General features: G+C 43.3%; 1 protein-coding gene across 1 annotated transcript; it reads right to left on the reverse strand.

The window, feature by feature from the left end:
* Positions 1–3,562: 3,562 nt before the first annotated feature.
* On the reverse strand, positions 3,563–18,262 carry LOC134395772 (vomeronasal type-2 receptor 26-like). Its single transcript, XM_063121934.1, has 4 exons — positions 17,705–18,262; positions 8,335–8,574; positions 7,006–7,175; positions 3,563–3,593 (listed from the first exon to the last, which is right to left on the reverse strand). Exons 1-4 carry the CDS (start codon positions 18,260–18,262, stop codon positions 3,563–3,565), a joined length of 999 nt encoding a protein of 332 aa, XP_062978004.1.
* Between the last annotated feature and the right edge of the window lie 5,372 nt (positions 18,263–23,634).

Here is a 23,634-nt window from a genome sequence, read left to right on the forward strand (position 1 = left end):
TTAGCATTCAGGAAAGCTAGATCTCTTCTGGCAGGCCTATCCTGTAGAATTTTAGGATACTTTTAGGATGCTTTTAGGATATTTTTAACAGTGTATGCTATGTTTTTCATCAGTATTTTATGTATTTTATGATTGCGGTTGTTCCCCACCTCGATCCAATTGGAGAGGCGGGTAAGAAATATATTATTATTATTATTACTATTATTATTATTATTATTATTATTATTATTATTATTATTATTGCAGTACATGAGGTCATCACAGCAGTTAAGAACTCATTTTAAACACAAAATGAAATAGCACGTCAAACGAAAAATGATGCAGTCTAAAAAATACCCCCAAACAAACCCTACACACACATAAAATAAAATAGATGAACTGAAAATCAATATCGCCATCAAAGGCCAAAAGAAATTTGAATGTAGCAGTGTGGGTGAATATATCTGGGGAGGGAGAAGCACAACCAGGGTGCCACCCGAAAGAAGACTATGCATTTAATATTTGGTGGTGAGAGCACCGAGAGCAGCAAAACAACTAATTTTAAACCTAAAATAAAATGTATTTATTTATTTCTAGATAATTTCCATACCACTTTTCATTAAAAAAATCCCTAAAGCAATTTTGCAGATATAATCATGATAAAACACAACAGAAACAATCATTAAAACAATAAAACAATGGTACAAAGTGTAAAATCTCATTAGATTAACTGGGGCAGCTGACAACGCTGCCACGACCAACTAAATATGATCTGTACCTACAAAGCGGAAAGCATGTGTGTGTCACGTATGTCCTGAAATGTTTACCCATTTCCACGTATGGTACTGCCTAAATGCTGTTCACCCAGACAGGTCTTCGTGTACATGGATCAGAAAAAAAATATAAAAACATGAATTTGGGGGGTTTAAGTATTTTTAAAGGATTTAATGAAAACCTTGGTTTATGCCTACAACTCCCAGCATGCCTTTGGTGGAACTCCCAGCATGCCTTGGGTGGGATCCAGACTTACTGGCCTTTGGCGGCCATTGTGATTCCTAAAGTCAGTGATCCCAATTCCACATAAAAAGAAACAACACGATAAATGGTCTGCATCCATTTGCAATGCCTCCTCCCACCTGCCATGTGTGGTTTTAAAATTATAACTAGATACAGCGGCATTTCTTTGAGAGTCTGAACTCTGGACATGCTCAAAGGCACCCCATCCTGATATCGCTGTTTTCTCAGAAACTGAGAGAAGCATATGTGCAGCCTTCACCCTTAAGAGGGAGGGAGGAAAGGGAAACACTCTGTGCATGCCCAGAAACAAGCTTGACAAAGGGGGGCAAGTTGTTGTGGCACCCTGACTGTGGAACGCCTGATTGGCGCCAACGCTGATTTTATTCTGGCGCCAAGTGAAAACATGGCTTTTTAACAATGCTTTTAATGGTTGAATTCACTGTTGGCACATTGTTTTAACTGTTTTAATAGTTTTACTGCTTTTAAATTATATATGGTTTAATTTGTTTTTAGCTGTGTATATTTACTGTTTTATACTATATGCTTTTATCTGTATGCTGTCCTGAGATCTTATTGATATAGGGTGGGATATAAATGTTTTAAATAAATAAATAAATAAGTACCTGGTTCAGTCCCGGCCCTTCAGTACACGCTCCTGATGGAGCACTTGGTGGGTTAAAAGTGGGGGCTGAGAGCACAGATTTTTATGAATCCAACCCATGGATTATGTAGCGGACCAATTTTTCCTCTGTTGAGTGGAGTTCACAAACTTGAAGGCCATTTCCCTAACCTTCAGGAATTTGGGGGAAATCTCATTGTAGAAAAATAAGCAAAGATGTCTTTAAAAAAAAAAGGTCAAAATGTACATTTTGGGGAATTTGTGCATTGGGGGGCAAATTCGGAACCTGGAAGAAAACCCACCACCACTGATGTACAGGACGAAAGGCACCTCACATTCCATGAAACATAGAACAGATTTTGAACAATTCGTACATATCAGGGGAGGTCGATTCTCAATCAGGGTATCACCACAGAGAAGACTCTGTTAAATACCCAGCTATCATTTGGTGGTGAGAACACCCAGAGCTGAGTTTTGGACTGTGGTTTCAATGGACAGGCTTGGTTTCAACTTGAAAAATTCTACCTGCAGGTGAAGTCAAAGGCAGGCAGGCTGTTTCGTACACTGTTGTGGTTAGTGAATTGTGATTGACTTGTATTATTATTGTATTGAATGTAGTTAGTTTAGTACAATATAATTGCATACAATTGGAATAACAAATTATTTCACTGGTTTGACTTTGGTTCTATGGTGGTCACCTTTGGGGTTCCAAATTGTTCATATTTTCACCACCACTGCCTTCCTTACCAAAAAGAAAAGTATAACTTTTCCCTTATAGCAGGGGGAAAAGGTAAGGAGATTTGGAAAAGGCTTTTCTGTGAATATAGCAGGCTGAAGGTTTAATGTAATGTGTTTATTTATGAACTAATAGAGCAGGAGACACAGCCAAATTGACATGTGGTTTTATGGTAGCAAAATAAAGAAAATGTTTATTGTTGTTTACAGTTCTTAATTCCTTCAAATTATATTCCAACCCTGCCTATTCTTAATAATACTGATAGTAACCAATCTAATAATAACAGTCCTTAGTCCCTATGATCTTATTTTCACTCACTCCTCACACAACTCCTGACAAGAAATCACACAGCTAAACACATCTACTCTCCAAACCCAATAACCAACCGAACCACTCAAACCACTCAGCTCCCCCTATATAGACTCCTCCCCCCTTTCCACAGCCACACCCACTCAGTCCAACATTCCGCACTCTCTAGACATACTCTCCCAGATATACTGAAGGGAATAGAAATGTGGATAACGCCACAGGTAGTAAATGTAAATTGTTTAAATAAATATTATTTTTTTCTATTGTGCGGTGAGTGAGGTCTCTTTTTATTTTTATATGCATCAAATTATATTTTGCCAGGCTTATCCATAGGACAACTGTGTTGGGATGGAAATGAGATATATTGACCTAATGCCTGAAGTTTGATCAACTTAATTTTGCCAGCTCCTTAATTTTGCCAGCCCAATGCCTCCTCCCTCCCATTGCAAGCTGTTGCTCAGACAGTATGGGTGTATGTTCAGGATTTTTTCTCCACACAAGGAGAAAAAAACACATACGAGTTCTTATTCTAGCTCTTCATTAACCTCATAGGGTTGTTGTGAGGATAAAACCGAGGGGTGGGACATAAGAACGTAAGAAGAGCCCTGATGCTGGGTCAGACCGAGGGTCCATCTAGGCCAGCACTCTGTTCACACAGGGGCCAACCAGGTGACAACCAGTGTTGCCCCCAAACCAGGGTTGTTCTCCAATCATCCCACTAAGGCCATAGCTAGACCTAAGGTTTATCCCTGGATCGTCCAGGGGTCAAACCTGTTCATCTAAGTGACACACAGGGGATCCAGTGCTCAGGCAGGGGCGAACCCTGGATGATTCCAGGATAAACCTTAGGTCTAGCTGTGGCACAGAGTCTTAAAGATCAGTCCAACACAGTTTTATTACAGTCAGCTGAGCGGGTGAGCTCTCTCAAGGCTTCTGCCAACGAGAGTCACACCGAAAGGATACAGGCTCTTCTATTATATAGCATAAGCAAACAAAGAACATTCCTAACTGACATCTCTAACTAAGTGATGCTCTAACTGAGTGAAGCCAGATGTCCTAGGTAGGAGATAGCTAGAGCCGGTTTGAGCCAGGATAGCAGTCACATCTCTTTCACCCAGGTGCACTTACTAACTGGTTGGATTAGCTGTTATGACATGGACCCTGATAGGGCAACACTGGAATGTCAGCTTGTTAGCACTTCCAGATACCGTACCAGTCTACATAGCATTCCTTTGGCACACATAAGCGCATCTCAGGATGAACTCTTAGGCCGTAGCTAACAGGGACTGGCCAGCGAGATCACATCACGCCAGTCCTTTTACAACTTCATTGGCTGCCAGTCCAGATCCGGGCCCGATTCAAAGTGCTGGTACTAACATACAAAGCCCTCGATGGCTTGGGGCCAGGCTATCTGAAGGAACGCCTCCTCCCATATGTACCTGCCTGGACATTAAGATCATCCACAGGGGTCCTTCTCCATGAGCCCCTGCCAAAGGAAGTGAGGCAGGTGGCTACTAGGAGGAGGGCTTATCATAGAATTTATTTATTTATTTATTTATTACATTTTTATACTGCCCAATAGCCGAAGCTCTCTGGGCGGTTCACAAAAATTAAAACCACAATAAAACAACCAACAGGTTAAAAGCACAATTACGAAATACAGTATAAAAAGCGCAACCAGGATAAAACCATGCAGCAAAATTGATATAAGATTAAAATACAGAGTTAAAACAGTAAAATTTAAATTTAAGTTAAAATTAAGTGTTAAAATACTGAGTGAATAAAAAGGTCTTCAGCTGGCGACGAAAGCAGTACAGTGTAGGTGCCAGGCGGACCTCTCTGGGGAACTCGTTCCTCAACAGGGGTGCCACAGCGGAGAAAGCCCTCCTCCTAGTAGCCACCTGCCTCACTTCCTTTGGCAGGGGCTCACGGAGAAGGGCTCCTGTGGATGATCTTAAGGTCAGGGCAAGTACATATGGGAGGAGGTGTTCCTTCAAATAACTTGGCCGCAAACCGTTTAGGGCTTTAAATGTCAATACCAGCACTTTAAATTGGGCCCAGACCTGGACTGGCACCCAATGAAGCTGGAAAAGGACTGGCGTAATGTGATCTCGTCGGCCCGTTCCTGTTAGTAAACGGGCTGCCCTATTTTGTACCAGCTGAAGCTTCCGGACCGTTTTCAAAGGCAGCCCCACATATAACGCATTGCAGTAATTCAAGCGAGAGGTTATCAGAGCATGGATAACTGTAGCTAGGCTATCTCTGTCCAGATAAGGGCATAGTTGGTATATCAACCTAAGCTGATATTCTAATCACAGAATAGCAGAGTTGGAAGGGGCCTACAAGGCCATCGAGTCCAACCCCCTGCTCAATGCAGGAATCCACCCTAAAGCATCCCTGACAGATGGTTGACCAGCTGCCTCTTGAATGACTCTAGTGTGGGAGAGCCCACAACCGCCCTAGGTAACTGATTCCATTGTACTGCTCTAACAGTCAGGAAGTTTTTCCTGATGTCCAGCTGGAATCTGTTGTGGCACCCCGGTTGAGGAATGAGCTCCCCAGAGAGGTCTGCCTGGCGCCTACACTGTACTCTTTTCGTCACCAGCTGAAGACCTTTTTATTTTCTCAGTACTTTAACACCTAAATTTAAACTTCGCTGTTTTAATTCTGTGTTTTAATCCTATATCAATTTCTGCTGTGTGGTTTTATCCTGGTGGTGCTTTTTATATTGTATTTTGTATTTGTGTTTTTAGATTGTTGGATGTTTTATTATGTTCTTAATGGTTTTAATTTTTGTGAACCGCCCAGAGAGCTTCGGCTATTGGGCAGTATAAAAATGTAATAAATAAATAAATAAATCCCAGGATCATCCCGGGTTCATCCCTGCCTGAGCGCTGGATGCCCTGTGTGGCACTTAGATGAACAGGTTTGATCCCAGGACAATCCTGGGATAAACCTTAGGTCTAGCTATGGCCTTACTGAACCTAAGCTCAAAAAAACTTCACTGATTCAGTCAACATTCCTGAAAGGTAACGCAATTACAGCAAAGATACTCTTGCAATAAAGCAAAGACGGCTACATTCTGGCTATCACCATGGACACACAAAACAGGACATGGTGCATAGCACCATCTCACCCATGTTCCCCAGCAATTGGTGCACACAGGCTTACTGCCTCAGATACTGGCGGGCTAGAAGCCAGTGATAGCCTTCTCCTCTAGGACTTTATCCAACCCCCTTTTAAAGCCACCCAAACGGGTGGCCATCACTACATCTTGTGGTAGTGAGTTCCATAATTTAACTCTGCGCTGTGTGAAGAAGGACTTCCTTTTATTTATCCTGAATCTCCCACTGTTCAGCTTCATGGGATGACCCCATTGGGTTCTAGTATTATGGGAGAAGGAGAAAAATGTCTCCCTATTCATATTCTACACACCAGGCATAATTTTGTACACCTCTATCTCGTCTCCCCTTCGCCTCCTTTTCTCCAAGCTAAACAATCCCAGCTGTTGTAACCTCCTGGCATACGGGAGATGCTCCAGCCCCTTAATCATTCGAGTTGCTGTTTTCTGCACTTTTTCTGGCTCTATAATATTTCTGGTGACCAGAACTGTACACAGTATTCTAAGTGAAAAAACATATTGTGAGTTCCTTGGGAGCAAGACAGAATATATTAAATTATTGACAGTAATTTCCTATGGAAGTATTTTTCAGGGAAAAGGAATACCTGCCATGGATGTACCCTTTGGGCATCCAAGCCATTTCCACCTCTCAGTCCTATACTCTTGGATCTGGATGAGTGTGCAGCCTTTAAGGCCCGTGCCACAGCCTGCACAAAGCTGTGGATACTGTAGCTTTCCTGAAGGAGGCCTCTTCCAAGAACGTCTTTAGACAGGGTCTCCTCTTTCTCTCTGCATCTCGTCCGGACTTTCACGGACAGAATATGCTTTGAATTATAACAACGAAATGCTCTCTTCCCAGCCTGTGACTGAACATTTCCAGTTTCTGTCCTTGTTCCGGGCTGTATTTTGAAAGCAAAGCAGGCATGGACATTCTGGAAATCAAATATTTTGTAAAACACATTCAAATTGAAGTCCTGAAAGGATGTTATGATCCAAACTTTTCCTGCGGTGGGTTTCTTATACTTTACAGCTTGTTGCATAACAACTGCTAGTCCGAACAGAGTTTGGGAGTCCCCAGAAAGAATGGCAACGTTGTTTTCTCTCTGCTCCAGGAAAGAAAACATCCGTGAATGCTCAGTGTACAAAGTTAGTATTGGGATTTTTTCTGAGAAGGCCACACAAATCCTGTTTCTGATAAACACAGCTGTCAACGTCCTCATGAACCGCTCTCCGTTGCCGTTGTCCGGAGCAATAAGACTGATCCACGTCCATCTGAAATGCAGGACCAGCTTGGCAATGCCCAGGTACTTGCTCTGTTCTGTACGGACCATCCGGTAGACAAAAGGGAACTGGGTTTCATCATTAAGAGCAGCAGAATCGAAATCGTAACTGACCTAATGAGGAAAGGAAGAGACTGAAGTTTGTTTCTGGTTTCAGAACTGAGCCCAGATGTCTGCAAACCTAAAAAACACAAAAACACAAAAACACCCACGAATAATTGTCAAAATGGATGTTGTTGACATGATTGTCTCCAAGCTTTCGATGGAAGTTATTTTTTAACAGAAAAGGATTAAAATGAACAAAAAGGATTTAAAGAAGTGATTTAAAACACCAAGCAGCAGTTACAACAGCAGCAAGAATGCCCGCTGAAACAGTAGAACAGCAAAGGCAGGGGTCTAATACACAATCAGTTTATTTATTTATTGCATTTATATACCGGCCCATAGCCGAAGCTCTCTGGGCGGTTTACAGAAGTTAAAAACAGTAAACAGTAAAACAAATATACAAAGTTTAAAAACATAAAAAGCTTAAAAACACAGTATCCTTATAAAAACAACTATTCTGGGGTCCGTTAAAAACAAACTCAGCATTTGCTGTTAAATGTTGTTAAATGCTTGGGAGAAGAGAAAGGTCTTAACCTGGCGCTGAAAAGATAACAATGTTGGCACCAGGCGAGCCTCATTGGGGAGATAATTCCACAGTCGGGGGGCCCACCACTGAGAAGGCCCTCTCCCTTGTTGCCAACTTCGGAGCTTCCCTCAGAGTAGGCACTCGGAAGAGGACCTTAGATGTTGAGCATAGTGTAAGGGGAGGTTCATGTCGGGAGAGGCGTTCCATGTGGTCCCAAGCCATGTAAGGCTTTGTAAGTCAAAACCAGCACCTTGAATTGGGCTCGGAAACGTATAGGCAGTCAATGCAAGTGGGCCAGAATCGGTCTTCTTTTGGGGGAACTGAATGGTCTTCTTTACCTGGTATATAAAAGCTGGAAGAGGAGGTGTAAGAGAAATGGTCCAGTCAACATCCAAAAGAACAAAATGGGAGGGGCAGCTATGTGGTTTGGGAGAAGAGGACATCCTTCTTTTATCCACTAAACTATCATATGCGGTGACCCCTTGGCTAGTACGGTGTGTTTTTTTCCTTTAAAAAAGCAGTATTTTAAATAACTTATTTTGCTCAAATTCATTTGCAGTTTTAGCATTTTTTTAATAATGTGTAGACAACATGCAGGATCCTTGGTAAAGTCCTTCCTCTTTCCCCCCCTACCATTCATACCTGTGGGATTTTGTAGATGTTCAACATCGTTGAAATCTGGGTGGAGATTTCAGATTCAGCTCCTTCAAGAATGGCCAACAGGCGATTCTGCCTTCCACAGTAGTAGTTTGGAATGTTTTTCTGCCCAGTTGAAAGCAGGTCTATTGTGGCTTCGTAAGTCATTCTTGCATTGAAATAGTTCTCATAGACGTTGTAGCCCAGGGTGATGTTGGGTAAGAGCCTGGAGTTCTGGTTGACCCCCTGAACGGCGAAGGAGAAGGGCAGGATGTGCTCGTACTTCATGTCTGAGAAACTGAGGCAAACAGTGATGACAAATGATGAAGTTCTCAACGTTATTGACAAAGGGAAAGCAAATAAATCACCAGGTCCAGATGGTATCCATCCTAGAGTTCTCAAAGATTTCAAATATGAAATTGCTGGTCTTCTAACCAAAATATGCAACATGACGCTACTCTCACCCGCTTTACCAGAGGACTAGAAGATGCCCAATGTAACACCAATTTTTAAAAAGGGATGCTGGGGAGTCCGGGAATTCACAGGCTGGTTAGTTTAACATCTGTTCTAGGTAAATTGGTTGAAAGCATGATTAAAGACAAAATTAGTAAGCATATAGATGAACAAGTCCTGTTGAAAGAAAATTAACATGGCTTCCACCAAGGTAAGTCCTGTCTCACTAACCTTTTAAAGTTCTTTGAGAGTGTCAATAAACATGTAGACAAGGGTGATCTGGTGAACATTGTTTACTGTACTTTGAAAAGGCTTTTGATGAAGTCCCTCACCAAAGACTCCTGAATAAACCTAGTGTGATACCCATTGACATTAGGGCAGCCATATTTGATCAATCTAATCAATCCAGATGGAAAAGTCAGACACTGGACACCAATAATAGCTGCACAAGAGTTTAAACTGTCTGTGTTCCACCCACACATACAGAAAGTGGTAGCTCACTTCTGTGAAAAGGGTTTGTGGTAAGGCAGAATTTCCTTTTTCACCCAGTTGCCTTGGTAACAAGTCAATGGCAGGAAAGTTGTGGTTAGCTCGAGATGTCTGCTGTTGCAAACAGCTTTCTGTGCATGCTCTATTTTCGTGTTGAATTGACTAATAAAAAGCTGACACACACAGAAATCATAGAATCATAGAATAGCAGAGTTGGAAGGGGCCTACAAGGCCATCGAGTCTAACCCCCTGCTCAATGCAGGAATCCACCCTAAAGCATCCCTGACAGAGGGTTGTCCAGCTGCCTCATGAAGGCCTCCAGTGTGGGAGAGCCCACAACCTCCCTAGGTAACTGATTCCATTGTCGTACTGCTCTAACAGTCAGGAAGTTTTTCCTGATGTCCAGCTGGAATCTGGCTTCCCTTAACTTGAGCCCGTTATTCCGTGTCCTGCACTCTGGGAGGATCGAGAAGAGATCCTGGCCCTCCTCTGTGTGACAACCTTATAAATATTTGAAGAGTGCTATCATGTCTCCGCTCAATCTTCTCTTCTCCAGGCTAAACATGCCCAGTTCTTTCAGTCTGTCTTCATAGGGCTTTGTTTCCAGACCCCTGATCATCCTGGTTGCCCTCCTCTGAACACGCTCCACCTTGTCTGCGTCCTTCTTGAACTGTGGAGCCCAGAACTGGACGCAATACTCTAGATGAGGCTAACCAGGGCTGAATAGAGAGGAACCAGTACTATTTGGAAGCTATACTTCTAGTAATGCAGCCCCAAATAGCATTTGCCTTTCTTGCAGCCATATCGCACTGTTGGCTCCTATCCAGCTTGTGATCTACAACAATTCCAAGATCCTTCTCGTTTGTAGTATTGCTGAGCCAAGTATCCCCCATCTTGTAACTGTACCTTTGGTTTCTCTTTCCTAGTTGTAGAACTTGGCATTTATCCCTATTAAATTTCATCCTGTTTTTTTCAGCCCAGCACTCCAGCCTATCAAGATCACTTTGAGGTTTGTTTCTGTCTTCCAGGGTATTAGCTATCCCACCCAATTTTGTGTCATCTGTAGAGGTAATGTCTCCTCACATTACATTGTAAATGCCACCCTTCCTTTCAATCAACATGTGTTGGACCATAAGAAGCGTCTTTGTAATGTTTGAGCCATAACGTTTGAGCCATAACGTTTGAGCCATGTAATGTTTGAGCCATAATCATGGAAAAAGTGGAGATGTCCTCTTATGGATCATTAATAGATCAAAGAACAGAAAGCAGAGAGTAGGAATAAATGGTAAATTCTATAAATAGTAAATAGTAGGGTCCCATATAGATTGTTATTGGTCATAAAAGGTCTCAAATTAGGAGTGAGAAGTGAAGTGGCCAAGGTCGCCAATGACATCAAATTATTTACGGTGGTTAAAACCTAAAGGGATTGTGAAGAGCTCCAAAGGGGTCTGGAAACAAAGCCCTATGAAGAGAGACTGAAAGAACTGGGCATGTTTTGCCTGGAGAGGAGAAGATTGAGGGGAGACATGATAGCACTCTTCAAATACTTCAAAGGTTGTCACACAGAGGAGGGCCAGGATCTCTTCTCGATCCTCCCAGAGTGCACGACACGGAATAACGGGCTCAAGTTAAAGGAAGCCAGATTCCAGCTGGACATCAGGAAAAACTTCCTGACTGTTAGAGCAGTACGACAATGGAACTAGCTACCTAGGGAGGTTGTGGGCTCTCCCACACGAGAGGCCTTCAAGAGGCAGCTGGACACCCACCTGTCAGGGATGCTTTAGGGTGGATTCCTGCATTGAGCAGGGGGTTGGACTCAATGGCCTTGTAGGCCCCTTCCAACTCTGCTATTCCATGATTCTATGAAAGGGATCTCTCCAAGCTGGGCATGTGCAATTCAATGTAAGCAAGTGTAAGGTGATGCACGTTGGGGCAAAAAAATCCAACTTCAAGTATAACCTGAATTGATCTGAGCTGGCAGTGACCGACCAAGAAAGAGATCTTGGGGATGTGGTGTTCAGCTCGATGAAAATGTCAACCCAGTGTGCGGCTGCTGTAAAGAAGGCAAACTCCACGTTAGGCAGTATAAGAAAAGGAATTGAGAATAAACTCCCGATATCATACTGCTTTTATACAAATCTATGGTGTGACCACATTGAGGAAATTGTGCACACTTCTGATCACCACACCTAAAAATATATATTGAAGAACTGGAAAAAGTGTACAAAGGGGTAACTGAAAGGATCAAGGAGCTGGAACATCCTTTTTTTTTTAGCACGTAGCTCCTTTGCTGAGGAAACATCACGGGCTGTCTATTTGATACCAGGCCAGGCTTAAGGTTTTGGTGCTATTTATTTATTAAAACTTTCCCAAACAGGAAAAGTTTCCTGTGGCAGCACCCTCTAGGTTTATGCATCACCTCTCCCAAAACTCCTCCAATTCTCCAGAGAGATGGAGGCTCAAAGCACCATCTTCTAGCAATCCCCTACCCTGAAGAGACATGCCACAGCAATCAGATGGCAAAACTCATGAGATTATCACACTTTTCAGTTAAACATTTTGACTCCCGCCGGCTGCACCCTGTGAAATGGCATGCCATGCATTAACTGGTGCCTCAAGTTCAAGCGACCATAGAATCATAGAATCATAGAATAGCAGAGTTGGAAGGGGCCTACAGGCCATCGACTCCAACCCCCTGCTCAATGCAGGAATCCACCCTAAAGCATCCCTGACAGATGGCTGTCCAGCTGCCTCTTGAAGGCCTCTCATGAGGGAGAGCCCACAACCTCCCTAAGTAACTGATTCCGTTGTCATACTGCTCTAACAGTCAGGAGGTTTTCCTGATGTCCAGCCGGAATCTGGCTTCCTGTCACTTGAGCCCGTTATTTCGTGTCCTGCACTCTGGGAGGATCGAGAAGAGATCCAGGCCCTCCTCTGTGTGACAACCTTTCAAACATTTGAAGAGTGCTATCATGTCTCCCCTCAATCTTCTCTTCCCCAGGCTAAACATGCGGAGTTCTTTCAGTCTCTCTTCATAGGGCTTTGTTTCCAGACCCCTGATCATTCTGGTTGCCCTCCACTGAACACGCTCCAGCTTGTCTGCGTCCTTCTTGAATTGTGGAGCCCAGAACTGGACGCAATACTCTAGATGAGGCCTAACCAGGTCTGAATAGAGAGGAACCAGTACCTCACATGATTTGGAGGCTATACTTCTATGAATGCAGCCCAAAATAGCATTTGCCTTTCTTGTAGCTATATTGCACTGTTCATATTCAGCTTGTGATCTACAACAATTCCAAGATCCTTCTCGTTTGTAGTATTGTTGAGCCAAGTATCCCCTATCTTGTAACTGTGCCTTTGGTTTCTATTTCCTAAATGTAGAACTTGGCATTTATCCCTATTAAACCACTAACCTTCCTGCCAAAATCAAAATGGTTCTTACGTCAGTGTCAGTATGCTTAGATACACCAGTTGCTGGGAACATGGGCAAGAAGGTGCTGTTGCACCATGTCTTGCTTGTGGGTTCCCGGTCAACAGCTGGTTGGCCATTGTGTGAACAAAATGCTGGACTAGATGGACCCTTGTTCTGATCCAGCAGGGCTATGCTTATGGCTCTTCTTTGAGTGAAAACAGGAGGCAGTGGTGTTTTTTTCAAAGGGACAGAGACTAGAAAATAGAGATTGTCTTTGATGAACAGGGAGAACTGGTGGAAATCTACACTAATGTTATTCTAACGTTATGAATGGGTTACTGTGACGCACAGTGTCACATGACCCTGTGTATCTAGCGTTGTTAATGAGTTGTACTTACCAGTTTTATTTCGTTGTCCCCTTTCATTGTTACTCAGTAGTAGCGCTTGTATTGATTCCATGTGCCCCGTTCTATCGATATTAACTCTTCTCCAGAAATTTTAAAGTGAGTTGGTCAGCCAACTGCTTCCCTGGGGGTGTTTCCACTTCCGTTACCCGCCTTTAGCAACTGTTCTACAGCGTTTTGCCTTGTGTAGGACTGCACTACTCCTACATCCTATCCTAGCAAACGGGACGGGGACGAAGGAAAGAAAACAGGAAGTGGGCGGAGCAAACTGAGCAGCTCGGCTAATCACAGAGAAGAGGGAGAACAACTACAACGAAAGAACCAACAGTGTGCCCTGGAATAATAAATTAATAATGTAAAAGCTAAACGTAAATAATGCTACATTCCCGTAGTGTGCCTCGTGATGATCAAAACCAAAAAAGATAGCAACGTTAGAAATGCACAGCAACAATGTTGTAAGACTAGTGTAGATCCGACCTTGGAGGATATGAAATCAGAATCGGCAAAAGACTCACAATAAATCCATCACTATGTAACTATGTAACTTTTGTGAACCGCCCAGAGAGCTTCGGCTATTGGGCGGTATAGAAATGTAATAAATAAATAAATAAAAATAAAATAAATAACTACTTACAAGAAAAGTCTAGTAGAAGGAGGCTCAGAGAACTTGTTGGGTAGGAATATGGCACTTGTGGTAGATACGATCCCGCTAATGAGATAGTCTCCTGATTGGTAAAAATTAAATGGGTCAGATTGATCGCTTGCTAAATTCAGGGGGCATTTTGCCATCAGCACCCCACAGACTGCACGGGGAAGAAGTAACAGCAGCGTCACAAGTTGGATATGCCTGGTACAGTCACCTCCTTTGTAACTGCTCTCCATGACATATCCAGCTACCAAACGCTCTGGCAAGACAAGGGCTGCAGGGACTTTACTCACACCAGGAATCCATCCATGGCTGTAGATTCGCCTGAGATGATATTAAATCTCTCACTGACATAGTCCTGTCTCCCACCCCCTACCTATCTATGGCCTCCCAGTAGCACAGGAGGTATTTATGCACTAATAATTTCAGGCTTGTTACAAGACGTTACATCATGTTGTTCTTGAGTCTGGTGTTCTTATTATTGGTCTCAGAAATGATCTTCAGAAAATTCTCTTGAGCTCTGGAAAGAAGATGAATAAATCACCACAATTTTAATAATTATAAGGGGAAGAATCATCTCATCTCCTAAGCCTCTGTGGGTTCTGGCTGCAAGAGCAAATCTGGAGAAAAACATGTTTGTGTGATTCTCAGTAATGCAGCATCATATTCTGATATTGGTCAGTGATGGGGGAGATCATAGAATCATAGAATAGCAGAGTTGGAAGGGGCCTACAAGGTCATCTTGTCCAACCCCCTGCTCAATGCAGGAATCCACCCTAAAGCATCCCTGACAGATGGTTGTCGAGCTGCCTCTTGAAGGCCTCTAGTGTGAGAGAGCCCACAACCTCCCTAAGTAACTGATTCCATTGTCGTACTGTTCAAACAGTCGGAGAAGTTTGCTTGACCAAAAATCCCTCCAAAATAATGAATCCTGTTCCATTAAGATGTACCGTGTTTCTTCGATTGTAAGACGCCATCGATTGTAAGACGCACACTAATTTCAGTACCACCAACAGAAGAAAAAAAAACCCTAAGACACACCCGCGATTCTAAGACGCACCCCATTTTTAGAGAAGTTTATATGGGGAAAAAAGTGCATCTTAGAATTGAAGAAATAGGGTATATTAACGTTTATGCTCTCTTTATTCCCAGAGGGACAGCCTATTTATTGTTCCAAGTTTCTTTATTGTTTTCACAGTATGAATTAGCTACTCTCAAACGTTATACATTTAATAAGTGGGGTTTGTTTCCCCTTTGAGCATATAATGATGTGCCTTCCTATAGCACTAGCAGCCTTCACACGCACCATGTGCAGTCAATTCTCCAATGGAATTTTAGGATGTTTTTATGATGTTTTAACAAAGTATATTATGTTTTAATTCAGTTTTATGTATTTTATATTTATGGTTGTTCCATGCCTTGATCAGAATGGAGAGGCGGGAAAGAAATAAAATTATTATTATTGTTATTGTTATTATTATTATTCAGGAAAAAGACAGCTGCACAGAGATTAAAGCAGATCAAGGGTTTTACTAGGCCGACCTCTAACTTCCCAGTGTTGTGGGAAATTATAAGAACATAGGAAGTACCATGCTGGATCAGACCGAGGGTCCATAAAGTCCAGGACTCTGTTCACAAAGAGGCCAGCCAGCTGACGACCATGGACCAACAAAGCAGGACATGGTGCAACAGCATAGGGTGACCATATGACTGGATTTGCCTGGATTTGTCCAAGTTTTTGATGGCAAATCCGGGAGGGGGAGGGGAAATCTGGATTTTTAAAAAAGGCAGCTCTAATGGGAATTAACAAAATGCTTATAACTCCATCATTTTTTTAAGATAAAGACATGAAACTTGGCACAGTGGTAGCTCTTAGGAAGGGCTTTAGTCATACCAAATTTGAAACATCCATTGATTTTTTAGGAATTTTTTAAAAATTGAGGTTTTAAAATTATTATTTTTAAAATCGTCATTTTTAAAGATAAAGAGATGAAACTTTGCACCATGAAAGGATTTAGGTAGTGCTTTAGCCACACCAAATTTGAAACAGATCTGGGGCCAGTAGCAATCCCTGTTAACAACAACAGCAGCTTGCAATGAGTGAAGATACAGTCAGAAAAGATATTTGAGGGAAGGGGAGAATGTAACACACAGAGTATAACAAAAGCTTCAAAGTACAGCAAAACCTACAAAAGTAGGAGTGAGTGAAGTTAATTTCAGATACATTGAATCTCTCACGTTCTTTATTTCAGTGATTTTAACATTAAGATGTTATGTAGAACAGATTTGTCTTAAATGTGTGCTGTAAAATCAGACATGTGACGAAGGCTATGTTCAGGTGGGCACGCCCCCTTGGTACTGGACATGCCCCATTGGGGGTGACCATGTTGTCCCCCTTTTTGGTTTCCAAAATATGGTCACCCTACAACAGCACCCTCCCACCCATGTTCCCTAGCAACTGGTGCACACAGGCTTACTGCCTCTGATACTGGAGGCAGGCACATTACTATCAGAGCTAGTAGCCATTGATAGCCTTCTCCTCTGGGAATTTATCCACCCCCTTTTTAAAACCATCCAAATTGGTGGCCCTCACTACATCTTGTGGTAGTGAATTCCATAATTTAACCACGCGCTTAATGAAGAAATCCTTCTTTTGATCTGTCCAGAATCTCCCACAAATTGTAGACCTCACCATCTAGATACTGGATGCCAATTTTCAAGTTCTCAGCTCAACAAGAGTCATATCATGAGTAGTAGAATTTATGAGACTTACACTGTGCATTACACATCTTAACTAGAGCTCCAGGATCCCAGAAAATTAGGGCTGTTAAGGACCAATCCCTTGACAGATGCATTATTTAGGCAATGTGCATAAAATACTGTATCCTGTGCTGTGGTTAGTCCCTGCTTCACCACTAGCAGAGTAGTGGACCCAACTCCCAAAGTCCATGCAACTGAGCCATAACTATATGCATCCGCATGACGCACAGGGGATCCCGGGATCAGGGAGGGATGATCCGTCCCTTGCCTTGGGATCTCACTCTACACTTTGGGCCTGTTTTTTTCCACTGTCTTGGGCTGAGCACAAGAACGCGGAACGTGTAGCTAGGCGCCGCGGTTTGTCCCCGCTCCTCACAGTTCCTCGCGAGGAGCCAGTACCCACACACTGCGCCCATCAGGGTGGGGTGGAGTGAGGGGGAAAATAATTATTTTTTTTAAAAAAACACCTACCTTTTGCACATGAGCACGTGTGCTGCTACCTCTTTAAAAATAAAAAATGGTGGGCGTGACGCCTCTCCCTCTGAGGTCGTCACACGCCATGTGTGAACAGAGGGAGGTTCTCTTGATAAAAACATAGCAAGATCTTCACCCCTCCATCATGCAATAACAGGTAGGTCTACCTAAGGCCTGAATCTACTGGGCAACTCAAGCTTGCATTCCACATTACCAGTACCCAACTGGCAACCAATACCATCCCCATGGAGTGATAGTCCGTGTTCTCAGAGAGGCAAGAAAAAGGGCCTCCTAAATTTATAAATTGGTGCTTTTGACATTTTTAATAACATTATCAAGCATATAGCCTCAAAGACAAAACAGAAATATTCCGGTTGTATTATAGACTGGAAATATATTACAAAAGCTGAGCAAAGTAGTCGTCCACCAACAGAACACTCTCCTATGATGGGAAATACTGGGGTGCTGTTGAATGGGAAGCAGATGATTATGTTTGCTAAATGATGCCTTTGAGAAACAATTGCCTACAAATTATGCATTTATTTTACTGTTTATCATTAGATGCTCCTTTGTATTCAGAGCAGGCCTCAGTATAATAATGTAGCACTTGGGGAGAAAGATGCAGCCCAGGAGCCCAGCACTGGAGGCCAAGATGGAGAAGACCTGCACGGCCACCATGTATTTCCCCTTGGTGCTCAGGTAGGTGGGCACAAAGGACACCCAAACGCTGCAGAAGACCAGCATGCTGAAGGTGATCAGCTTGGCTTCGTTGAAGGACCCAGGCAGCTTCCTGGCTAGGAAGGCCACCATGAAGCAGATGGCAGCCAGGAAGCCCATGTAGCCAAGGGCAGCATAGAACATGGTGACAGACCCTTCATTGCATTGCAGGATGATCTGTCCAGGCTGAGAATGCAGGTCAGAGATTGGGAAGGGTGGAGAGGTCCCCATCCAGATGGTGCAGATGACAACTTGGACACTAGAACAGGAAATGATAATGGAGTTGGCCAAGCTTTTCCCCAGCCATCGCCTCATCTTGTTCCCTGGCTTTGTGGCCAGGAAGGCCAGGACCACAGTGATGGTTTTGGCCAACACTGAAGAGACAGCAAGTGAGAATATGATGCTGAAGGCTGTTTGTCGGAGAAGGCAAGTCACTTTCCTTGGCCGACCGATGAAGAGGAAGGAGGACAAGAAGGAAAACAGGAGGGCGACAAGGAGAATGTAGGAGAGGTCCCGGTTGTTGGCTTTGACAATTGGGGTATCGAAGTATTTAATGAAGACTCCTAACACAAAGCCCATGGTTAAGGACAAGAACAGGGCAAAGGAAACCAAGGTGATTCCCAAATATCCTCCATAGGAGAGGTACGTTATCACCTTGGGCATACATTGCTCTCGGTCTTTGTTTGGATACTGATCTTCTGGACATTTGTTGCAATTGTCTGCATCTGGGAAGAACAAGAACAACTTCCTTCAATTTTTCATAACAGTTTCTGTTCTTTTACATCCCATCAAATAACTTGTTGCGTGTGTTCTGAAACCCAAGGATCTGAAAGTCCTGGTGTGGTGGAGAGGTCATTAACTGACCATACATAGTAGGAATGGGAAGGAGAAGAAGATCACTGGTATAAGACAGGCCAGCCCCATGCCCTAACTTCATGTTAGAAAGTTCAGGGCTGGTGAAGCCAGTTAGGCGGATTCACTCTTCATGGGATTTCTCCAACATGGGAAGCTACATGCATGCTGATGCCTTTTCCTGCTGGATGTGCCAGTAGCATCATTCTCCCACTGCATCAACCATGGACTACAGGACATCAGGGAACATGGCATAAAACACACCTAGTCTGTTAATGTGGATTCCTGCCCCATCCATCCTCCACCCATGCCTCAGTCTGTCCTCCAAGGTCATTTTGTGACTCCATTTGTGAAATAAATTATAAGAACCTAAGAAGTGCCCTGAGGCTGGATCAGACCGAGGGTCCGTCTAGTCCAGCACTCTCTTCACACAGTGGCCAACCAGCCGTCGACCAGGGCCCAACAAAGCAGGACATGGCGCAACAGCACCCTCCCACCCATGTTCCCCAGCAACTGGTGCACACAAGCTTACTGTCTCAAATATTTGAGGTGGCACAAAAATATCAGGGCTAGTAGCTCTTGGTAGCCTTCTCCTCCAGGAATTCATCCATCCCCCTTTGAAAGCCATCCAAATTGGTGGCCATGACACATCTTGTGGTAGTGAATTCCATAATTTAACTATGCGCTGTGTGAAGAAGTCCTTCCTTTTATTTGTCCTGGATCTCCCACCCATCAGCTTCATGGGATGACTTCACTGGGTTCCACTATTTTGAGAGAGGGGAAAAAAATATCTCCCTGTCCACATTCTCCACACCATGCATAACTTTGTACACCTCTACCATGTCTCCCATATCTTTGACTTCTTCCCCAAGGAGAACCAGTGTGGTATAATGGGTACAGTGTTGGAATGGGGGTCGGGAGATCCGGTTTCTAGTCCCTACTTGGTCATGGAAGCTCACTAAGGCCACAGCTAGACCTAAGGTTTATCCTGGGATCATCCAGGGTTTGCCCCTGCCTGAACACTGGATCCCCTGTGTGTCACCTAGATGAACAGGTTTGACCCCTGGATGATCCAGGGATAAACCTTAGGTCTAGCTATGGCCTAAGTGATTCTGGGCCAGTCACAGACTCTCAGCTCAATCTACCTCACAGGGTTGTTGTTATGAGGATAAAATGGAGAGGAGGAGGAGGAGGAGGAGGAGGAGGAGGATTTTGTATGCTGCCTTGGGTTCCTTGGAGGAAAAAGGCAGGATATAAATGCAATAAATAAAAGAGCAAGGATTGTTTTTTGACCTGGGGTCACCCACCTTCCTGAGTTGAGATGGTCCCTTCTGCACAGGGAACACAGTCAAAGCAGCATATTGGCTTTCCTTCCTGAACCATCTTTATGAATCCTGGGCGACAGCTTTCCACACACCTGGAAAGAGGCAGGGGCTGAGCAGAAAAAATAAGGTACATCAAGGAAAGTGTTAGGGAAAACTGAACTCTGGAAAACGAACCCAGGAAGGACCCAACATTCCTCTAGCCCTGTATTGATGTGCAAGTGAGATAATTGAGTACTGCTCCCCTGTTTATCCCCTTCTCACCCCTATTTCTGTTGTTTCCGTGTGCGAAATGTTAGTCTGTAAGTTCGTTGGGGCAGGGACCTGTCTTATTTATTTATTTAGTGCAATTCACTTCAGAATCCAATATAAACTTCTCCTGTTGACCTACAAAGCTTTTCACTGTCTAGCTCCTTCCTATCTCTCTTCTCTCATCTCACACTATTGCCCCGCTCGTGCTCTTCGCTCCTCTGATGCCATGTTTCTCGCCTGCCCAAGGGCCTCTACTTCCCTTGCTCGGCTTCGTCCATTTTCTTCGGCTGCCCCTTACGCCTGGAACGCTCCTCCAGAACATTTGAGAACTACAAGTTCAACCGCAGCTTTTAAAGCTCAGCTAAAAACTTTTCTTTTTCCTAAAGCTTTTAAAACTTGATTTTGTTCTGACTTTATACTGCTAGTTTTACCCTACCCTGTGCCTGTTTGGTGCATTCTCTTCCCCTCCTTATTGTTTTATTATGATTTTATTAGAATGTAAGCCTATGCGGCAGGGTCTTGCTATTTACTGTTTTACTCTGTATAGCACCATGTACATTGATGGTGCTATATAAATAAATAAATAATAATAATAATAATTTATTTATTTATTTATTTATTTATTTTATATACTGCCCCATAGCAGACGCTCTCTGGGCAGTTTACAAAATGTGCCATGCACAGTGACGGGACTCTAGACATGAATAAGCAATTTAATTCCTGAGCAGTAGAGGCTGGTGCCTCTGATGCCAGTGGGGCTGTGAAGCCACTCTGAGTTCCAGGTCCGAACTCTAAAGGAGCTCTACACGGTGCTCAAACCGTTTTGCGGGGTTGAGTTCAACTCCCTTAGAGTTCTGACTGATTCTGACTAAAACCCAGAGTGGATTCAGAGCCCTCCTGACATCGGAGTCACCAGCCTTCACTGGTTCCAAGTGACCACCACCGCTGCCCTCCTCTATACGACAACGGGATTGCTCCTCATTGAATATAAACCTGAATTTTCGTAGATTCGAAGGAAAGTTGCTCCAGTGGGCATGAACCTTTTTTCTTTTTTGGTAGTGCAGTTATTAATGTGCACATACACCAACATACGAGGCTACAGAACCCTAACATTTTATCTGTGGAACTCTGCAGATTCATATAAGAGAAAAACTGGGGTGGTGGTGGTGAAGGAACAAGGCAGCAGAGGATGATGATGATTTATTGCATTTTTATACTGCCCAATAGCAGACGCTCCCTGGGTGGTTCACAACACTTCTCCCTCTGGCTGCCCATTTCCCCATCGTTGTTTTAATTTTATAAGCTCTATCTGCGGAGCTCCACAGATTCATATAATAAAAAATGAAAACTGCGGGAAGAAACGAGGCAGATAGAGGAGGATGCGATTGGTGGGAAGGCGGGAAATCGGCCAATCACTTTGTCCTGTCCTCAAAGTTACACCCACATGTCAAAATTCGATTTAATTCCCCCATTTACACATAACTATAATGCGGTGCAAACTCGAAGATTGATCCAAAAGCCGGGGTAAATTGCAACAATGAATCTGCGCATTTTCCAGTTAAAAACCCAGAATGGGCGGCTGCATGTTTAGATTGGGGGTAAAGAAGCCGTATAGACATCCACCCTGTGCTAGGAGACAGGGCTGTGAAAAGATCCACCTCTCTCTGTGACAACAAAAAAATGCCGCAAGTTGGAATTTACTGGCATTCCAAAGCAGCCCAACATCGAGCTTTTGTAGACAAGGTTGTTTAACCTGTTGTTGTTGTTGTTGTTTTATTTGTTTTTTTCTTACAATTTAGTTGAAGAATTAAGATGCGAGTTTCCCCATGAAGTCAATTTCCTTCCCTTCCTTCATTTCCACTATATAACCCATTTTGAAATGGTCGGAAGACTTATTCAATAAATGTATTCATTCATTCATTCATTCATTCACTATATTCAATAAACAAAAAACCTACGGTTTACAAAACATCGTTAAGGATGTACAGTTTTCAACCAAGCACCAAAAAGCAGGGAAATTGGGAGTTAAGGCTCACAAACCTTTAACACCACATCCTCTCTAAGGAGGCAGAAAGTGCTAGTGAAATTCTCATTCTCCCAAAGCAGATATAAACCATGAGAACAGGATGGAAAATAGGCTATGCAGAGGTGACTGTGGGGTTGTGGAAAACTGATGACGAACAACTTAGGGCCACCTACTTCTCTTTTTTTTTGTTTAGAGCAGCCCTTCCCCAACCTGGTGCCCTCCAAAGGTGTTGGACTACAACTCCCATCATTGCAAGTACCACTTTGGTACTTTGAACTGCCATCCTGCCCTCAATATTTCACAAATCTTCTTGAAATGCGCAGGGTATGTAAGAGCAGCATTTATTTCTGGCAGGTCTCCATTTCAGAAAAATTGGTGAAACATTTTCCATTTTATGAACGTCATAGAATCATAGAATCATAGAATCATAGAATAGCAGAGTTGGAAGGGGGATACAAGGCCATCTAGTCCAACCCCCTGCTCAATGCAGGAATCCACCCTGCATTGAGTGGATTCTGCAGCGTCAGAATGACCCACCCCCAATTAAGACCTTAACATGGTGGAATGTTTTTTTTACTGATCGCCTATTAACACAGGAAACACTCCCGTGTCTCCCTGTAATAACCTCTAGATGGTGCTTTAGGATAGTCGAATAATGCAACTACACTAGTGGTGATTAGCGCTTTGTTTCGCTTTGGGGGAAAGCACTGGATTTTCCCCACTCTTCCTAACCCCTGTGAATTTGTTTTTTTAAAAAACAGAAGCGTAACTGGGTGGTGGCACCATCATTTAAAGCACATCAAAACAACTGTGAGTCAGGGATGAAGATTGCACAATAAAAGCCTCATCTAGAAAAGATCACAGAGTCGGTTACTAGTAACCACAGTGAACCGAAATGCATCATTTTCCCCACCTCGTTCAGCCATTTGGGCCACACAATGGCGTCCTCATCAATGATGAGTTTGACTTCGGTGGAACTTTGTCTCCCTATGCTCCCAAATTTCACTCGAACAACGGATAGATTAGGAAACACCACCCAATTCACAAGGTCAAGATCAGACACGAGGTCTCCATTCTCATCTAAATATACTCCATCGATGGAAGTGTTGGAAAACTGGGAATTTTTCAGGAAAGGATGAAGCTAGAATGGCAGAGAAAACACCAGGGTTTAAGAAGCAGTAAATCAAGTTTAATAGCTCAGTTCAGCTTTTTTCATAGAATCATAGAATTCTATGATGGCCTCTGTGTGACAACCTTTTAAATATTTGAAGAGTGCTCTCATGTCTCCCCTCCATCTTCTCTTCTCCAGGCTAAACATGCCCAGTTCTTTCAGTCTCTCCTCATAGGGCTTGGTTTCCAGACCTCTGATCATCCTGGTTGCCCTCCTCTGAACACGCTCCAGCTTGTCTGCGTCCTTCTTGAATTGTGGAGCCCACAACTGGATGCAATATTCTAGATGAGGCCTAACCAGGGTCAAATAGAGAGGAACCAGTACTGGG

The sequence above is a fragment of the Elgaria multicarinata genome, chromosome 3 (genome assembly GCF_023053635.1).
Source record: "Elgaria multicarinata webbii isolate HBS135686 ecotype San Diego chromosome 3, rElgMul1.1.pri, whole genome shotgun sequence".
Taxonomy (NCBI): domain Eukaryota; kingdom Metazoa; phylum Chordata; class Lepidosauria; order Squamata; family Anguidae; genus Elgaria; species Elgaria multicarinata.